General features: G+C 38.0%; 1 protein-coding gene across 1 annotated transcript in view; it reads left to right on the top strand.

Annotated features, from left to right (window-relative positions):
- Positions 1 to 2,167: 2,167 nt before the first annotated feature.
- Positions 2,168 to 21,520, top strand: part of sfswap (splicing factor SWAP) — a 130,824-nt gene continuing 111,471 nt past the window's right edge. Inside the window, exons 1-2 of the mRNA XM_062031151.1 lie at positions 2,168 to 2,543; positions 3,729 to 3,892. Coding sequence (XP_061887135.1) covers positions 2,332 to 2,543; positions 3,729 to 3,892 — 376 coding nt within the window. The 5' untranslated portion in view covers positions 2,168 to 2,331. The remainder of the gene's footprint in view (positions 2,544 to 3,728; positions 3,893 to 21,520) is intronic.

Here is a 21,520-nt window from a genome sequence, read left to right as displayed (position 1 = left end):
GAGCAGACGCATTTTTGCCAACCTTGAGCCCTCCGCATTCGGGAGATTGGGGTGGGGGTGGGGGGGGGGGGTTTGGTGGTAGCGGGGGTGTATATTGTAGCGTCCCGGAAGAGTTAGGGATGCAAGGGATTCTGGGTATTTGTTCTGTTGTGTTTATGTTGTGTTACGGTGCGGATGTTCTCCCGAAATGTGTTTGTCATTGTTGTTTGTTGTGGGTTCCCAGTGTGGCGCATATTTGTAACAGTGTTAAAGTTGTTTATACGGCCAACGCCAGTGTGACCTGTATGGCTGTTGATCAAGTATGTCTTGCAGTCACTTACGTGTGTCTGCAGAAGCCGCATATAACATGTGACTGGGCCAGCATGCTGTTTGTAAGGTGAAAAAGCGGATGCGTCGACAGGTTGTAGAGGACGCTAAAGGCAGTGCCATCACGGCACGCCCTCAATATTGTTGTCTGGGTGAAAATCGGGAGAAATTTGGGAGAATGGTTTCCCCGGGAGATTTTCGGGAGGGGCACTGAAATTCGGGAGTCTCCCGGAAAAACCGGGAGGGTTGGCAAGTATGAGCAGACGGCGTCCACAAAGTACATCCGTATATGACAATCAACACCAAAATAGGAGCGCAAGACCCAAACTAATACACTACAAACAGGAAAACACCAAAACACTCAAAATAAGTCCCAGCGTGATGTGACAGGTTGTGACAGTACACCTACTTTGTGACAGGAGCTATAGCAGTGGTTCTTAACCTGGGTTCGATCAAACCCTAAGGGTTCGGTGAGTCTGCCTCAGGGGTTCGGAGGAGGTCAAAACACACCCGACTCATCGTGTAAATACAAACTTCTCCCTATCGGCGTATTACGGATACGGCAACAGCTGACTGGTTTGCAGGTGTGTAATTTGTTGTGAGTTCATGCACTGTGTTGGTTTTGTTGTTTGAACAAGGTGATGTTCATGCACGGTTCATTTTGTGCACCAGTAAAAAAACATGGTAACACTTTAGTATGGGGAAAAATATTCACCATTAATTAGTTGTTTGTTAACATGCAAATTAGTAACATATGGGCTCTTAACTAGTCATTATTAAGTATTTATTAATGCCTTATTCGGCATGGCCTTATTATAACCCTAACCCTCTAACCCTGGCCCTAACCCTAACCAAATAACTCTAAATTAAGTCTTTATTACTTAGAATATGATCCCCTAGTGTCCAAATAACTCTAAATTTAGTCTTTGTTACTTAGAATATGTTCCCCTAGTGTCCAAATAACTCTAAATTAAGTCTTTGTTACTTAGAATATGTTTCCCTAGTGTCCAAATAACTCTAAATTAAGTCTTTGTTACTTAGAATATGTTCCCCTAGTGTCCAAAAATTCTAAATTAAGTCTTTGTTACTTAGAATATGTTCCCCTAGTGTCCAAATAACTCTAAATTTAGTCTTTGTTACTTAGAATATGTTCCCCTAGTGTCCAAATAACTCTAAATTTAGTCTTTGTTACTTAGAATATGTTCCCCTAGTGTCCAAATAACTCTAAATTTAGTCTTTGTTACTTAGAATATGTTCCCCTAGTGTCCAAATAACTCTAATTTTAGTCTTTGTTACTAAGAATATGTTCCCCATACTAAAGTGTTACCAAAAACATATAACTTTGTCTTGAATTTGAAAAAAATATACATTTATTTTTCACTAAAGAATTGGGTTCGGTGAATGCGCATATGAAACTGGTGGGGTTCGGTACCTCCAACAAGGTTAAGAACCACTGAGCTATAGTGATGCATGGTTGGTTATGGTTTAAATTCATATCCAACAATTGCGAGAACGACTTTTTACTGTCAATATCGGCTGCTGAGTTTCATTGTTTTCTGCTGGTGGTGTGCCTCGGGATTTTTTTCAATGAAAAAAATGTGCCTTGGCTCAGAAAAGGTTGAAAAACACTGCTATAGTCAGAAGTGCAGAGTAGAGTGGACTGACTTTCGCATGCGCTATTTAGGACAAGCACTTTCACCACACTCACTACCCTACAAAACTACGAATTTAATAACACTTCCACCTAGTCCAAATTCTATATTTACCTCTAAATATACGCTCCGATACATATTAACAATGTGTTCCATATATTTACAATGTATTCCCAGCGATAACTATGACGCAAGTGCCAAGCGGACACAATGGTAGGTTTACTTATTTTCAACATGGCGACTCCCACCCAGTAGAATTGTGTGTCTGGAGCTTTTACAAACACATCATAGTAGCATCTAACTACGTTGTGAGGCTTTTGGCCATCTAAGACTCACAAGTGCTATTTTGATACATACTATAACTTATTTTTTTATGACCTATTTGGAGATGTATCGTCGCGGGACGGAAAAGAAGGACCCAAACAGCAAGCCGGCTAAGGATGCTAGTGACAGTGATAAATACGCCGATCTTTTGGTGTTCGGCTACGCCTGCAAAGTGTTCCGAGACGACGAAAGGGCTCTTTACCACGAACATGGAAAGCATCTTATTCCATGGATGGGGGACAAGAGCATCATGATCGATAGGTCGGTTGAACACTTGAACCGAAACACTATGCTAACTATCTATCTTGCCCATTAGCCTGTTTCAAAGTTAAAGGAACTGGTCGGAGTTTGTCTTACAGAAGCCCCGAAGCCACCTGAAACTGACGACAAATGTTGCATTTGCACATGTAGACATGTTTTTGGATGATCTGTGCCATTTTAAAGTCATTTCCAGAGTAACGTGTTGATATGGAAAACGCCAGTCTTTGCATAACCTGCAGACAAATAGTGTTGTTTTCAGTTGATTAACTGAAACTAATGCAGTTTATTCAATACATCACCGATTTGCATTTAAAAAAACATAATTGATAAGTATTGTTAACGTCTAACTAATTTGAATTTGGCATTTTGGAAGTCTTTCCTCTGGAAATGGCAACGTACGGCATATTTCGCAGCTTAAAGCGGGAACATATGTGACTGTTCTATTTGGTCTGTCCAGTTCAAATTAAATTCTGCCTAAAATTCCTGTCTTCACTAGCACCTGTCTTACCTACAAGGCCAGAGTTGCTGCAACAAAGGTGATTCATGGTGACTTGTATCATTGTTAGCAATTGTATGTTGCCTAGTGCACACACACGCCCAGTTGACTTTTTGAATCACCTTGCCTGGCAGTGGCCCAAGTTGTTTCATGTGTGCAGCCTTTGTGTGTGTGTATGTCTTTATCACATAACCCAGTTCTTTCCCCAGAAAGGTAGGTTAAGGGGTCCCGGCGACCCCGAATGCCAACCTCGGCACCCCATTTCTTTGTCTCCGTGAAGAAACTCCAACTGAGAGATGGCGTGGACGCACCCAGGAAAATGTCGTCCATTTGCGTTCTTGCGGCTAGGTATTTATGTACTCGGGTTTGTGTGAATGTAATTCTCTTTGCAGATATTGATGAGGTATACAGGGGGAACCCTGTAAGGTAAGGGGAGTTTCTTTTAATGTCGGGTTCTGTTTTTTTGTTTTTTTTTACTTGAATGGGAATATGCCAAATATTTAAATAGGTAATTATTGTATTTTTAACCCTGAGAGAAAACATTACACTTTCGTTATTACAAGCACAGACCGACAGAATATTGTATATAAAAGTTTAGGGGTTTTATATCCCACCCTCCCCTGGTAAGTAGGTCTTCTTAGTGGCTAAAAGTATTTGTCTTCTCGCTAATCCTGCTTATCTTCCAACAGATATGATGGGCGTGGTCATTTACATGACCTTTCAGAGTATGACAGTGGGTCGTGGAACACATCCTACCAGCTGTCAGAGGAGGAGGCCAGAATAGAGGCTCTCTGCGATGAAGAAAGATATCTGGCCTTGCACACTGACCTGATGGAAGAAGAGGCGAGACAAGGTAGACATGTACACTACAGCAGTGGTATGAATATTACATTTTTTGTAGAAAGGCTTAAAAAAGTGATACATATTTGAATAGAGATGGACATCGTTTGAATTGGATCATTTCCAGTTCATCATTTTGATTCCGGCTCCAATTGATTCTCAATTTTGATTCTTTTAACTAAATTGTACTATGAATTTCTCACAGAGCTATTTAAACCTGTATATAAATTAGGGTTGTACAGTATACCGGTACTAGTATGGTACCATGGCACTAATGAATATTTATACTGCCTCTGAAGAATACCAGTACTTATTTTTTCACGGACACAATGGTGCTCCGTGGTGACATAGTTGGTAATGAGCTGAGGTGCATGTGAGTCAACACGCACAGAGCACTTACAAGTGTAACTGTGTGGAGACAGAAGAGGGAGAGTGGACATATATTGGTTTCAAACCTAACAATAAAGATGAAGCTATAAACATTGAAGCTCTGCTAGCGGTGCATTAAAACATATCTAGCTAGCAGCAAACGTCCCTCCTGTAACAGTCCAAGGAATGGGGGCTTGGACAGACTCCCAGTTTCTTTCTGTAGTTCACAGAAATGCAGCATTACACAACAAACTCAATCTCAGTGTCTCTTTTTTTCCCGGTAACTCTTAAACAAACTTTCACCCCTACTACATACGTCACTTCCCATCATTGACCCCGAAATCCCACCCCCGAGTCAAAGCTACTTCTAAATTACAAATAAACTAAATTTCTTACGAATATCATCCCCGCAGGACGAGAAATAGCTTAACACTGTTTACTACACACCGTAGGCAGAAACAATAACTAACAGCTATCAGCATGATTGTGCTCCTGAGTGTAATCAAATGGGTAGATCCATACAAATATTGACTGTAATGACAGGCCTCAAATTCTAACTTTTTAAGGTCAAGGCAAGTGTTGCCTTAAAGGAGGGGTCATATTTTAGGGCATTTTCTTTCAAGGTAAGGGTTCTAAAGCATACATGCATGCATATGTGTGTGTATATATATATATATATATATATATATATATATATATATATATATATATATATATATATATATATATATATATATATATATATATATATATATATATATATATATATATATATACATACATATATTTACATTTGTGTATATATATATATATATATACACATATACATATATATATATATATATATATATACATACATACATACATACATACATACATACATATATATATTTACATATATATATATATATATATATATATATATATATATATATATATATATATATATATATATATATATATATATATATATATATATATATATATATATATAAAATAATGTTGAAAGATGGCGCCTGATGGCCATAAAACGTAGCTGCACTTTTTGTCCATATAGATAAAAATAGTGTTCATGTATGAGATCTAGGGCTACCAATTATGGCCAAAGTAATAATTAAGATTATTGAGTTTGAGTTTATTTCGAACATGCAAGCATACAACATGATACATCACAATTTCCAGTTTCTCTTTTCAACATGTTCGAAAAGGAGTAGGAAGAAGCAGAGCTTATTTAATCCTACCCCTTTTCTTTTACATAACAGTTGCTAAACTTTTTTGTTCACTTCCTGTTCTCAATTTATTCACAATGTACTCCATAAGTAATCACAATAAAAATAAATAGATAAATAATAATTGGTGAAGTAAGTTACATTTCATATGATGAGATTAGTAAGATTATTTTGAGAGTGAAAGAATGGATGAATTAAATAAATTGAGAATGTTTATCATGGTTCTTCTTCTTTGTACTTTGTAAACACTTTAAGTTTGAAGAGTTTCTTGAAGTGGATCATATTAGTACATTGTTTGATTGCTTTGCTTAATCCATTCCATAATTGAATTCCACATACTGATATACTGAAGGTCTTAAGTGTTGTACGTGCGTACAAATGTTTTAAATTACATTTTTCTCTAAGATTGTATTTCTCCTCTTTTTTTGAGAAGAATTGTTGTAATATTCTTGGGTAGCAGGTTATAGTTTGCTTTGTGTATAATTGTTGCTGTTTGCAAATTCACTATGTCGTGGAATTTCAGTATCTTTGATTCAATAAATAAAGGGTTTGTATGTTCTCTATATCCAACATTATGTATTATTCTAACTGATCTTTTTTGTAACACCGTTAATGAATGAAGTGTACTTTTGTAATTATTTCCCCATATTTCTACAGAGTAACTCAGATATGGTAACACTAGTGAGCAGTAGAGAATATGAAGTGATTTTTTGTATAGAACATGTTTTGCTTTATTCATTATTGACGTGTTTCTTGCTACTTTATGTTGTATATTTTTTACGTGAGATTTCCAGTTCAATTTATCATCAATCATTATACCTAGAAATTTGGTTTCATTTACTCTTTCAATTTCTTTTCCGTCTATTTGTATTTGTGTTTGACTTTCTCTTCTACTATTACCAAATAGCATTATTTTAGTTTTACTGAGATTCAACAATAGTCTGTTTTTGTCAAACCATCTTTTTAATTTGTTAATTTCTTCTGTTATTATTTGTATTAACTTCTGTGTGTTCTCTCCTGAACAAAACGCTGTTGTATCATCCGCAAATAGTACTAACTTTAAATATTTTGTAACTTTACAAATGTCATTTATATAGAGATTGAATAATTTAGGTCCTAGTATTGATCCCTGAGGTACACCACAGGATATATTTAGCGTTGTAGACGTGTGTTTGCCTAGCTTCACATATTGTTTCCTGTTCGTTAGATAACTTCTTATCCAGTTTAAGACTAACCCTCTGATGCCATATCGTTCTAGTTTTTTGATTAAAACATTGTGATTAATAGTGTCAAATGCTTTAGTTAGATCCATGAATACTGCTGCTGCACATTTTTTACTATCTATTGCATTGGTAATTTCTTCTTTAATTTCAATTAAAGCCATTGAAGTTGAAACATTAGTTCTGTATCCATATTGGTTCTCTTCGAGTATTCTATTTTTATTTATGAAACTCTGTAATCTGTTATTGAACAGTTTTTCAATGATTTTAGAAAATTGTGGAAGTAAAGAAACAGGTCTATAAATTGTAAATTGATGTTTGTCTCCAGTCTTATAAATTGGTGCAACTTTAGCTATTTTCATTTTGTTTGGAAATGTACCTGTTTGAAATGATAGGTTACTAATATACATTAATGGTCCTGAGATCTCCTCTATAACCTTTTTTATCGTTTCCATATCAATTCCGTTACAATCAGTTGAAGTCTTAGATTTACATTTTTTCACGATTGTAACTATTTCCTCCTGTGTCACATTACTGAGGAACATGGAGTTGGGATTTCGCCCTATGGTATCATTATAGTCCTCGATTGAAACTGGGTCTGGAATCCTTTCTTCCAATTTTGGTCCAATATTTACAAAATAATTATTGAAGCTTTCAACTACTTCCTTTATGTTGTCATTTTTTTTATTTCCGTCTAAGAAGTATTGGTGGTAGTCCCTCTTTGTGCCATTTTTGATAATGCTATTAAGGATGCCCCATGTTGCTCTCATGTTATTTTTGTTCCTATCCAATAATTCACTGTAATATTCTTTTCTACATGATCGTAGTATGTCTGTTAACTTGTTTTTATACTTTTTGTACTTAATTTCTGCCTCTGTAGTTTTTTTGTGCTATACATTTCCTATATAGTGTATTCTTCTTCTTACAAGCATTTTTTAATCCGTTTGTCATCCATGGTTGATTATTCTTTCTCTGTTTATTACTGAGTTGTATCCATGGACAATGTTTGTCAAAAAGTATTATGAATAGAGATGTCCGATAATATCGGAAATTATCGGTATCGTTTTTTTTATTATCGGTATCGTTTTTATTTTTTATTTTTTATTAAATCAACATAAAAAACACAAGATACACTTACAATTAGTGCACCAACCCAAAAAAAACTCCCTCCCCCATTTACACTCATTCACACAAAAGGGTTGTTTATTTCTGTTATTAATATTCTGGTTCCTACATTATATATCAACATATATCAATACAGTCTGCAAGGGATACAGTCCGTAAGCACACATGATTGTGCGTGCTGCTGGTCCACTAATAGTACTAACCTTTAACAGTTAATTTTACTCATTTTCATTAATTACTAGTTTCTATGTAACTGTTTTTATATTGTTTTACTTTCTTTTGTATTCAACAAAATGTTTTTAATTTATTTATCTTATTTTATTTAAAAAAACAAAAACAACCTTATCTTCACCATACCTGGTTGTCCAAATTAGGCATAATAATGTGTTAATTCCACGACTGTATATATCGGTATCGGTTGATATCGGTATCGGTAATTAAAGAGTTGGACAATATCGGAATATCGGATATCAGCAAAAAGCCATTATCGGACATCCCTAATTATGAACTTGTATAAGAAATGTTCATATGCTTCATCAACCTCTTTTTCATTGTACACATTGTCCCAATCTTGCTTTTGTAGCTCAATTTTGAAGGCAATCATCCTCTTCTCTGTGCACAGTCTTCAAAATGCCCTTTTGTCTTCCATGTTCTTATTGGCATCAATATTGAAATCATAATTACTGATTGTTAGTAAAAGCAGTGTTGGGATATCATTTGTAATGTCTAATAAAAAGACTAAATATATCTAAAGACAAATATTAGTTTTAAAAAAAAATTAATATCAACTTTTCAGCTTTTTGTCATTACATGATGCCTTTTATCTCTATTTTTACATTTTGATAATGAGAGTTTTTTTTATTTAAATTATTTATTTGAGTTAAGTACCTTTATATATACATGTAGATGCTGTATCAGGACAGATCCATTAAGAGTCTGAGCAGACATATGTCGTATAGGAGTTAACCACACACAATGTAACACATTAACAACGTGCTACGTCACATGAACGGTTTTTGAAATAATACCTTTGTGACATGAAAAAAACACAAGTTATGTAAAAGTAAAACCTTGTGTTTACTTTTTGATATGAAAATAAAACACAAAACAGTTTGGCTAATGAAGATGAAGTCAAATAAACAGGCTTTTTTCTTCTCCAACGCCTCCTATCAGTACAACAGTTTGGTCAACAAAAATAAAGAGTGACACCTCTCACATCAAATACACAATCTTCACAGCCTGCATTCAATTCGATGAGATGACAAAACATTTTAGCTAGTATTGATGTTAGTTGAACACTGATGTAGTTTGCAGTTAAATAAAGGATGAGTGAACATCCCAATAAACAAACTAAATACTTTATAAACAAGTTGTGACAACATTCACGACACATCACCTGCTGCATGTTTCTTCACGTCATTAACTCTCAGTCACAGCAGCTGATGAACGCTGTCTTGAGAAAATAAAAGCAACATCAAATAGTTTTCTCCTTCGCTGTATACTTTTAGTGTGGGGACAAGTACGTCTGTCTCCAATATTGTCCACACCTGTCTCCATCTAAACACAGCAGTGCGCTCTTAAACGCACGACGGGAAGAAAGGGAAATATGACGTTAAACTAAGCGCTTGGCTCTGTTTCCTCCAAAGGGAAATCTTTGGAGCAAAGTCTGTGTCGTTGGTCCGCCATGATTATCAAGCCAAACGACGCTAGTGTGCATGCGCCTGACTTCTGCATTAATAAATGCATTTTTTTCAGTTATTAAAAAATTAGACGGTGTTACTAACTGTCTGAAATGTTATCACAAATTATCATTGTACCGTTTACTGTTACATCCTTAGTCCATTAACAAGTAAAAAGTCAAGGGCGATCACGGCATGTTCTTGCCGCCAATGTTGGTCAATTTTTTAGGGCATGACGGAAAATGATGAGGGCGGTTGCGACAGTTGCTGCGGTTGCCGTGGTTAAATCCGAGCCCTGTATTGATACCAAGTACAAAAGCCATATATATAGTCGATACAACAATGATTACATTGCTAATTTTATTATCACAAAATCTTTTGTCTTTTTTGTTGTTGTTTATAAATTCAGGAAATACGTTTCTGGAGACAGAAGTGCTTGAATTATGAACCATGTATGACCCTATAACTACTTGGTATTGGATCCATACCCAAATTTGTAGTATCAACCAAAATTTGCAGTGCATCCACATTTTGCTATGTTACAGCTTTATTCCAAAACTGAATTAATTAGAACATTTTAGCAAATGTATTACAAATTAAAAAAAATAAGACATAACATTACAATATATACACAGATGATACCGGTATCTAGTATATGAAAAAAATAATTAGGAAAGGATAACAGTAATAAAGATAGTATAATGGTAATAATCATTGTTCAGCGCTCACACGGCCACGCTCCACCCCACCCTGCAATGTTGGTCACTTTTACCCGGCATATCTCTTCTGCTTAACTATTTACTACTTCCTGTCGCATGCGACAAACTGCTTCCCGTTTTAAGCGTCTCTCTTCCAAGAATGACTCTCATGCCTCTTGAGAAACTCTGCAGCCATTGTTGATTGCTGCACGCCAGTTGGATCTTTCACTTGAAAGAGCGTCCAAGTTGTCAACATTGATGGAGAAATATTTCAGGTCCCTCTTGATTACGTCTTTAAAACGTAGGTGCGGATGTCCTTGTATGCGCAGAGCATTGGCTAGTTCGCCATACAATAAGAGTTTGGGGAGGCAAGCGTCATCCATACGATGAATGTGCTCATCTGAGATGGCATTGGCTAAGAATTGTGTACTGGTCACTGGAGCTTGTTTTCTGTAGTATGATTGAGTTGGTGACATGGTCCTTCCAACAAACACCCAGTATGGAATGAAGGCAGTGGAAGTTAAATGCATTGAGGCAATGTTCGTTCCTGCGGTATGTTGTCCATGACCCAGATGCGTATAGTAGGGTACTAAGTACACGTGTGGTATACATGTACCTTGAGGTGCAAAGAAATGTTCTTGTTGTGCCAGACACGCTTTCTCAATTTGCTAAAAATTGACGATGCGTATGTCCCCGCCTCCTCGCCGTCATCTTGGAGCGGGCTCCAGTGTGCCCTGCCTCCCTGTTGGACTGCCGGCCACGCCTCCTCGCCGCCATCTCGGAGTCGTCCCCGGCGGGCACGCCACGCTGTCGGTCTGCCGGCCCCGCCTACCCACAGACCTCTTACTTCGTGTTTATTTAAAGGGGAACTGCACTTTTTGGGGAATTGTGCCAATCGTTCACAATCATTAGGAAACGATGGCTTTAAAAACATGTTTTGCATTCTAAATATTAAATAAATGCAATCAAAAGTCCACTTATAATGGAGCCTATGGGAGCCGTTCAATTCCGCCTATAAAGCCCTTAAAAAGACATCCAAACACCATTGAGGTTTTATATACATGATGTAAGTATATATGTTAGTAAGGGGCAGGCCTGGCCCTAACCAATCTGGCGCCCTAGGCAAGATTTTAGGTGGCGCCCCCCCACATCGGCAGTGAAGTGTATATACTCACAAGAAACCGAATAGCTTTGTCTTTGACCTTTTTTTTTTACTTAAAGAAAGCAAATTAGCATATTATATGAGAATGTTATGTTATGATTATCTTTAACCGAATCACAGCAGTGCTCAATTTAAAAAACAGCATTCCCTCTCATGTGATATTGCTTAATTAACATTAATGATGTGCACTTTAACAACTAGGCTTACAACTATACCTAATATATAAAGGGGTGGAAAAGTGACTATTACATGCAGGGCAAACAGTAGCTAACCAGAAGGCAATAACAATGTAAACAAAAAACACCTGCTTAAAAGATCTAATACAAATGTCCCTGAGGAATGGTGGGAGTACTGTAATAACCTAACGTTACATTATTATTTTCCATAACAATTTAGCCCCCTCCACAATATTAACCCGACGTTAAAACAGAACTAGCTATTTATTGATTAGCAATTGCCGAATCATGTAACATTAGCTTAATGCTAAAAGCCAGGTTACTATCACATTCTGTAACAGACAAATAATTTCATGTAGGCTAACGTTACCTACCTGCTACCTCTGTCTTTTTCTCGTTTCTCCTCCTCTTCTTTTCTATTTTTTCTTCCCTGGGCACCTGACAGTTTTGGCCGTTTTGACATCTTGTGTTGACTTTTTTTATGTGGTGACGTCCAAAAAGAGTCATGATACGGGAAGGGAGGGGGCGCACCGTGCGGGGGACATGGGGGGGAGGGCGTAATGTTGTAACAAATAATATTTCTATTAAATAGGCTTTACTTTGCATTTTAATTAGCGTGGGATTATTTTTGTATTTAGAAATAATAGTACCAACTTTTTTTTCTTTTTCTTTTTTTTTTTCTCCAACATTTGTGTTACTGGCGTGGCGCCCCCTGATGGACGGCGCCCTTAGCATTTGCCTATACGGCCTATGCCACGGGCCGGCCATGGTAAGGGGTACATTTTTAATAACATTTAATATTTACGTATTTTGATCATTTGAAACATATTAATTTCAAAAACGCATCACATTTGCTTTTTTTTTCTTCATCACTGACTATTACTCACTGCAGACTTCATGAGAGCCAACAAACATAATAAAACATCACTTACTGTGCAAGGTCTGCTGTCATTCGGATGCAGACTGCTGGGATGTTCATATATTCCCATTTCAGTGAAGAATGTCTCATAATCCTCACGAAGAAAGGGGGTGGGGGGACCAAGTTTTTTTGTGTCCTCCTTGCCAGTTTCGGGTCCAAATGACTGTCAAAGTGTACCAACTTGTCGGAATACCTATTCAGAATTCTTCTTTGCAGGTGAGATGCAGGATTTATGATCTATTACAAACTTACAGTGAGCAAGGAAGCGAGGAAGCAGCAGACCACTCAATGATGTAAACATTGGGACACACGGAAGTGATCACTGCGCCGCTATAAATAGTTTGTCTGCGTTAGTGTTTATAGTGACAATATCACCAATACTTGGTTAATATTCAAGTCACGAAATGTAAATGGATTATTGTTGCCGCTTTTTGAATTGGTATTTATTGGATTTTATTGGCGAAATAGTGGAGCTCCCATTGACTGCGCTGTAAGCGGACTTTTATTTACGTTTATTTAATATTTAGAATGCATTAAAAAAATATCCATTAGTCGTCATGTCTTTCATAATGATTGTGAACGATAGGCAAAATTCCCCAAAAAGTGCAGTTTCACTTAACTGCAGAACTAACTGAACAGAGTGACCCCTCTTTTCACTCATTCACATTCTTTGTCTCAGCGGAGACTAGAGCGGGGCACTGTCGCCAACACACTCAGTTCACTCACAGAGAGCCTCGCGACTATTCAGTGAGAAGTGCTGCAAAATAACACAAATTGGGAGGAAAAGAAAATGATTATAAAGCCAAATGTCCCGTTGTGGGATTATTTCAGCTTCAAATCAGATGGGCGATATAAGCCCATTAACACGGACGAACGAGCGAAAATGTAAGATGTTCAATATCTATTTAGGTACCGTATTTTCACACTATAAGGCGCACCGGATTATAAGGCGGACCTTCAATGAATGGCAAATTTCAAAACTTTGTTCATATATAAGGCGCACCGGATTATAAGGCGCACCTATGCATCCATTAGATGGAGCTGCGCTAAAGGGAATGTCAACAAAACAGTCAGATAGGTCAGTCAAACTTTATTAATAGATTACAAACCAGCGTTCTGACAACTCTGTTCACTCCCAAAATGAATAAAAAGCTGTTTTATTATTTTCCCCAAGGTAAAGTCTGTGACGTGGTGTTTTGTTTATCTTTTAACAACAGCAAGGTATTACATGTGGTGCAACATTTATATCACATAGTGGAGGGGAACTTTTCCCTGATTCAATAAACAGGTAAAAAACAGTGATACTGTTACGGTAAATCAAACGTTAGTGCAATCACAATATAGTAACACTCGAAATGGTGCAAAGCAATAACAATATATCAATAACTCAACGTTGCTCAAACGTTAATGTCACACAACACAACACACAAAATAAACATGTAAAGCTCACTTTATGAAGTTATTCCTCATCCACGAATCCCTCAAATTCTTTTTCTTCAGTGTCCGAATTAAACAGTTGGGCGAATACGGTATCCAACATGCCCGGCTCCGTCTCGTCGAAGTCGTCATTAATCGAGTCAGTGTCGCTGCTTTTCTATTCCCGTGTTCTACTGCGTGACTGATCGTCTTAAGTTTAAACCCTGCGTCGTAAGCGTGTCTCTTAATAGGAGCCATTTTGGGGTCTTTACATAAACAAACAAATGGAAATCAAAACGGCACGCCTCGCACAGTCATATGTCCCAGCAATGCACCGTGCGCTTCTTCTTCTTCTACGGGGCGGCTGCTTACCCATAGAACAGGGGTGTCAAACTGAAATACAGAGTGGGCCAAAATTTAAAACTGAACAAAGCCGCGGGCCAAGGTTGAACAAATTAACCTTTTAATAGGGCCCCAAATAAGTTTTGGATTGAATATTGAACAAGCAAGGCTTATATAACTTTATAGTGACATGCAAAATCGAGTTTCAAATAATAATAATAATAAAAAAATATCAATGGCATATCAAATACAATTTAAATAAAAATGTAATGCCTCTTTTTTATTTGCAGCCTTCTGAGGTAAATATCAACATTAACTTTTTTCACAGGCTAATAAATTAGAAAATAAAATAACAATGAATAAACCAACCATTCAGGACTTTAAACTGCTCATTTTGCAACACACTGATGTAATGTGATGTGCCCAAGCCAGATACCTGCCATCTTTTCTTGGATGCTAGTTCATTAATGTCGGGGCTCAGGCTTTGAGCTGAGGCATCCTTCTTTATCGAACAAAGTTGTCCTCCACGTCTGCTTTTCATCTATTCCAACACGTGCCTGCCCGATCACAAAATATGTGCGGCTGTAGCCCGCATAGACACGTAAATGCAAAGCATACTTGGCCAACAGCGATACAGGTTACACTGACGGTGCCCGTATAAATATCTTTAACACTGTTAGAAATATGCGCCACACTGTGAATCCACACCAAACAAGAATGACATACACATTTCGGGAGAACATCCGCACAGTAAAACAACATAAACACAACAGAACAAATACCCAGAATCCCATGCAGCCCTAACTCTTCCGGGCTGCAATATACACCCCCGCCCACCTCAACCGACGCACGAAGGGAGGGGGGGAGGGGGGTTGGTGGTAGAGGGGTGTATATTGCAGCCCGGAAGAGTTAGGGCTGCATGGGATTCTGGGTATTTGTTTTGTTGTGTTTATGTTGTGTTACTGTGCGGATGTTCTCCCGAAATGTGTTTGTCATTCTTGTTTGGTGTGGATTCACAGTGTGGCGTATATTTCTAACAATGTTAAAGTTTTTTTTATACTGGCACCCTCAGTGTAACCTGTATCGCTGAAAATCAAGTATGCCTTGCATTCACTTCTGTGTGCGTGCCAAAGCCGCACATATTATGTAACTGGGCCAGCATTCGTTGGACCGAATGAAAAGGGAATGAGAAATTCTCGGGAGGGGCACTGACATTTGGGAGTTTCCCTGGAGCTTTAGCAAGTATGAGAATTAGCGGTGTACCACGGCGCCGCTGTATATAATCGGCGGGCCAACTCTAGTGTTAATTTGATATTACCTCACGGGCCAAGTGAAATTACACGGCGGGCCAAATTTGGCCCGCGGGCCAGAGTTTGGCGGCTGCTAACCCTAGTTGCGAGACCTAAACTTTATGAAAATGAAGTTTGGTTTGTCGTGGCTCAATATTGGTCCATTTATAAGGCGCACCGGATTATAAGGCACACTGTCAACTTTTGACAAAATTGGAAGTTTTTAGGTGCGCCTTATAGTGCGGAAAATACGGTACATTTTTTGCTGACAGAAATTAGTCCATTATATTTTTTGTTTGTTTATTTAGGATAAGAAAGTGTTTTACCTTCCAATTACAGTACAGTTCTACAGTAATGATAAATAAAAGTGTTTATCCCTTTAAATAAATGCTTGCATTAATAATATATATTATGATTACATTAAAGATTAAGATTAAAGGCCTACTGAAATGATTTTTTTTTATTTAAACGGGGATAGCAGATCTGTTCTATGTGTCATACTTGATCATTTCGCGATATTGCCATATTTTTGCTGAAAGGATTTAGTATAGAACAACGACGATAAAGATTGCAACTTTTGGTATCTGATAAAAAAAAAGGCTTGCCCCTACCGGAAGTAGCGTGACGTAGTCAGTTGAACATATACGCAAAGTTCCCTATTGTTTACAATGATGGCCGCATGAAGTGAGAGAGATTCGGACCGAGAAAGCGACAATTTCCCCATTAATTTGAGCGAGGATGAAAGATTTGTGGATGAGTAAAGTGCAAGTGAAGGACTAGTGGGGAGTTGAAGCTATTCAGATAGGGAAGATGCTGTGAGAGCCGGGGGTGACCTGATATTCAGCTGGGAATGACTACAACAGTAAATAAACACAAGACATATATATACTCTATTAGCCACAACATAACCAGGCTTATATTTATTATGCCACAAATTAATCCTGCATAAAAACACCTACGTGTTTGTTATGCTAGCTCCTAGCTCCTATGCTAGCTCCTAGCTCCATAGAACACGCCAATACAATTCAAACACCTGATCAACACACACAATCACTCAGCCCAAAAGACCGTTCACCTAACCCAAGGTTCATAAAGCTTATATACTTTTAAAAAGTTACGTACGTGACGCGCACATACGGTCAAGCTATCAAATGTTTAGCAGCCAAGGCTGCATACTCACGGTACCTGATATTCAGCTGGGAATGACTACAACTGTAAATAAACACAAGACATATATATACTCTATTAGCCACAACACAACCAGGCTTATATTTAATATGCCACAAATTAATCCTGCATAAAAACACCTGCGTGTTTGTTATGCTAGCTCCTAGCTCCTATGCTAGCTCCTAGCTCCATAGAACACGCCAATACAATTCAAACACCTGATCAACACACACAATCACTCAGCCCAAAAGACCGTTCACCTAACCCAAGGTTCATAAAGCTCATATATTTTAAAAAAGTTACGTACGTGACGCGCACGTACGGTCAAGCTATCAAATGTTTAGCAGCCAAGGCTGCATACTCACGGTACCTGGTATTCAGCTGGGAATGACTAAAACAGTAAATAAACACAAGACATATATTTACTCTATTAGCCACAACACAACCAGGCTTATATTTAATATGACACAAATTAATCCTGCATAAAAACACCTACGTCTTTGTTATGCTAACTCCTAGCTCCTATGCTAGCTCCTAGCTCCATAGAACACGCCAATACAATTCAAACACCTGATCAACACACACAATCACTCAGCCCAAAAGACCGTTCACCTAACCCAAGGTTCATAAAGCTCATATATTTTAAAAAAGTTACGTACGTGACGCGCACGTACGGTCAAGCTATCAAATGTTTAGCAGCCAAGGCTGCATACTCACGGTACCTGGTATTCAGCTGGGAATGACTAAAACAGTAAATAAACACAAGACATATATTTACTCTATTAGCCACAACACAACCAGGCTTATATTTAATATGACACAAATTAATCCTGCATAAAAACACCTACGTCTTTGTTATGCTAACTCCTAGCTCCTATGCTAGCTCCTAGCTCCATTCACCTAACCCAAGGTTCATAAAGCTTATATATTTTAAAAAAGTTACGTACATACGCAAAAAAAAGTTGCGCACATACGGTCAAGCGATCAAATGTTTAGAAGCCAAAGCTGCATACTCACAGTAGCACGTCTGCGTCTTTGTCATCCAAATCAAAGTAATCCTGGTAAGAGTCTGTGTTGTCCCAGTTCTCTACAGGCGTCTGTGTATCGAAGTCAAAAGTCCTCCTGGTTAGAGTCTCTGTTATCCGAGTTCTTCCATCTTGACTGCATCTTTCGGGAATGTAAACAAAGAAGCGCCGGCTGTGTACTGTTGTTGCTGACTACGTTCGAAAAATACGTCCATTTCGCACCGACAACTTTCTTCTTTGCTTGCTCAGCTTCTTTCTCCATAATGCAATGAACATGATTGCAACAGATTCACGAACACAGATGTCCAGAATACTGTGGAATTATGAAATGAAAACAGAGCTTTTTCGTATTGGCTTCAATGTGGAAGGCATACCCGTGTTCCCCGGGCTACGTCACGCGCATACGTCATCCTCAGAGGCGTTTCGAACCGGAAGTTTAGCGGAAAATTTAAAATGTCACTTTATAAGTTAACCCGGCCGTATTGGCATGTGTTATAATGTTAAGATTTCATCATTGATATATAAACTATCAGACTGCGTGGTCGGTAGTAGTGGGTTTCAGTAGGCCTTTAAAGATACCAATGATTGTCACACACACACTAGATGTGGTGAAATTTGTCCTCTGCATTTGACCCATCCCCTTGGGGAGCAGTGGGCAGCAGCGGCGCCGCGCCCGGGAATCATTTTGGTGACTTAACCCCCAACTCCAACCCGTGTTGCTGTGGGCAGCAGCAGCGGCGCCACGCCCGGGAATCATTTTGGTGACTTAACCCCCCAACTCCAACCCGTGTTGCTGAGTGCCAAGCAGGGAGGTTATGGACATGATAAACACTGTTTAGTTTTTATCGATTATTTCTTCAGTTAAAGGGCATTATGTACACAAAAGTTCTGAGTCTGTCTGTATAAAGCCAAATATTATTTTAAGTAAATTATTGCCTATTGTTGTCCAGGGTGTAGCCCGCCTTCCGCCCAAGCGGCCCTGAGAGGGACAAGTGGTAGAAAATTGATGGATGGATTGATGGGTTTTAATGTGTGGCACCTTGAGATTACAATATGTTAAAGTTAAAGTTAAATTACCACTGATAGTCACACACTCACTAGGTCTGGTGAAATTACCCTCTGCATTTGACCCACCCCCTATGTTGATTGACAGTCTTAAGATAACATGTCTTCCTTCAATTACTATTCTCACAATTTTATGCATGTTTATGTATACGATTTAATAATTCCAAATTGAATCGTAATTGCAATTTTCGAGAGAAAAATCTCAATTATGTTTTTTCTCAATCGTGCAGCCATACCGCTAATATGCCTAATCAATAATTACTAATTTCAGCAAAAACAGTAAGGTATATGATTTCCGCATTTGCGTAACCACGGACGGAGTCACATAATTGGCCAATAAAATGGAATCGGCTGATTAATGTAAAATAATATCAGGGAAAATGACATTCATTTGAGGTAATAGCTGTCAATATAAAGAGAAGGAACATTTGTTTGGGAAAATATTATTATCCGGGACTGCTCATTCATCCCCTAAACATGTCCTGAACCAAACAATGTTGAGATGGCCAGTTTGAAACAGCAACTTGAGGGTTCCTGGTTCGATCCCAAGCTTCCGCCATCCTAGTCAGGTCCGTGGTGTCCTTGAGCAAGACACTTCACGTGGTTAGGGCCTTGCATGGCAGCTCCCGCCATCTGTGTGTGTGAGTAGGTGAATGTGGAAATAATGTCAAAAGCGCTTTTATTACCTTGAAAGTAGAAAAGCGCTATACAAGTATAACCCATTTACCGTAGCAATCCATACACCCACAACACATCTCAACTGCTTGTGTTGTTGTGAACATCAGCAGTTGCAACTTGAGAGGCTTGCCCTTTCTTTTTTACAGCCTCAAGTTGTCTCTACTCATCAAGCTGAGAACAGCACAACACACTTCTTCCCTTTACAATAAAAGCGCTGTGCGCCACATCCGGTCTGAATGTGCTAACAAAATAAAGTTTTCAAAAAATGTACCTTAGCCAAGCATAATTTACTTAAAACACTTATTGATACATTTGGGGGACGGCGTGGCGCGGTTGGGAGAGTGGCCGTGCTAGCAACCTGAGGGTTCCTTGTTCGATCCCATCTTCTACCAACCTAGTCACGTCCGTTGTGTCCTTGAGCAAGACACTTCACCCTTGCTCCTGATGGGTCCTGGTTAGCGCTTTGCAAGGCAGCTCCCGCCATCAGTGTGGATGTGTGTGTGAATGGGTGAATGTGGAAATAGCTGTCAAAGCGCTTTGATTTCCTTAAAAAGGTAGAAAAGCGCTATACAAGTATAACCCATTTACCATTTACACAATTATGCTTTGACCTAAAATACTGCTCAAAATTGTCCAAAAATGTATAGTACCAATACATGTGAGGATTTTGCATTTACTGTACTAAAATGTTATTACATTATATTTACACAAAAAACACACACTCTATGGTGGCAAATTAAGTGTAAAAGATAAACAGAATTAAAAACAAAACGGAATACTAAATTGTATTGTTTTTTATATTGCCATTGTTTTTAAATTGGATGTAATTACTATTATTATCATTTTACTTGTTGTGGTTTATTTGTTAATGATTTATATCATTATTTAAACTATAGACCATGGCCCTATGAAGTGATTTGCCTTATTCCTTGATTCATTCTCACAGACACACACACACAAACCGCAATTTAACTGTCCTTTCTGATGAAAGTGGTGGTGTTTTTTCTCATAACTCAATTTCTTTTGATAATTGCTTGTTATAAAACTATTTGGTTGTCTGGAAAAATTTTTCAAGATCAGTTTGTTTTTACATGTCTGTTCTTTCTGTCTGTACAACATTACTTACTTGGCTTTGTCACTGAGCGTATGAGCAACTTTTATTGAACTCCCTTTTTGAATTAGCTGGATTACTTGCATCTCGCCCATTTGACATTCTAATGAAACAGGGTGTTTTGATATTAAAGTACACTCCTGAAAGAGATACTCTTCCTTTCTTTAATTGATTTAATAACCCATCATTTCAAGAGAATTATGTCTTGTGCCTAAACTGACAGGGCAGAATGATTAGTCTAATGATTGATGTTGCACACAGTCACATCGAGAGGGTTCATCCAATATGACTTTGTTGCCCTTGAATTTGAGAGCCTGATTCCCATTCATTTAGTCTATTATTACCCATCTGGCCACTAAAGGGACAGCGTGAGAGCATTACAGATATTGATCGTTTTAGTGGAATTTTTGTCCTTGTGGCTTTGATGAAGGTATAGGTATACATTTAATTAGGAACAAGGCAATGTTCGGGTCAAACCAGCTGTTTTTATTCATTAAAAAAACACTTGGCCATGTGTCTTCCTCATTTATCAAGGGTTCTTAAGTAAGCTCATTTGTTTTGGTATTGTTCTGTAGCGTTTAGGGGTGTTCCGATCTGATGTTGATATCAGGAATGAGCAAAATAAATCGTCTTGCATTTATAATCCGATATAAGGTCTAATACAAGCTGTCCTACAGCGCGGTTTCTTGTGCAAAGCTGGACAGTCAGTTATCAGCTAAATAACCTCCAAAAAGCACACAGGGTTAGTCTTTCCTTGTATTTTAGTAAAGTCATTTACAACAAGTAAACATGGTAGACTTGAGGCTACTAGGAGCTAATAGCTACACAACAGTTAAGCACACAAGCTAAACAAACATATGTATATAATTTAAAGGCCTACTGAAACCCACTACTACCGACCACGCAGTCTGATAGTTTATATATCAATGATGAAATCTTAACATTGCAACACATGCCAATACGGCCGGGTT

Source organism: Entelurus aequoreus, linkage group LG21 (genome assembly GCF_033978785.1).
Source record: "Entelurus aequoreus isolate RoL-2023_Sb linkage group LG21, RoL_Eaeq_v1.1, whole genome shotgun sequence".
NCBI lineage: Eukaryota > Metazoa > Chordata > Actinopteri > Syngnathiformes > Syngnathidae > Entelurus > Entelurus aequoreus.
The sequence above is the reverse complement of the archived record's forward strand: the minus strand, read 5'-3'. Positions and strand labels throughout refer to the sequence as shown.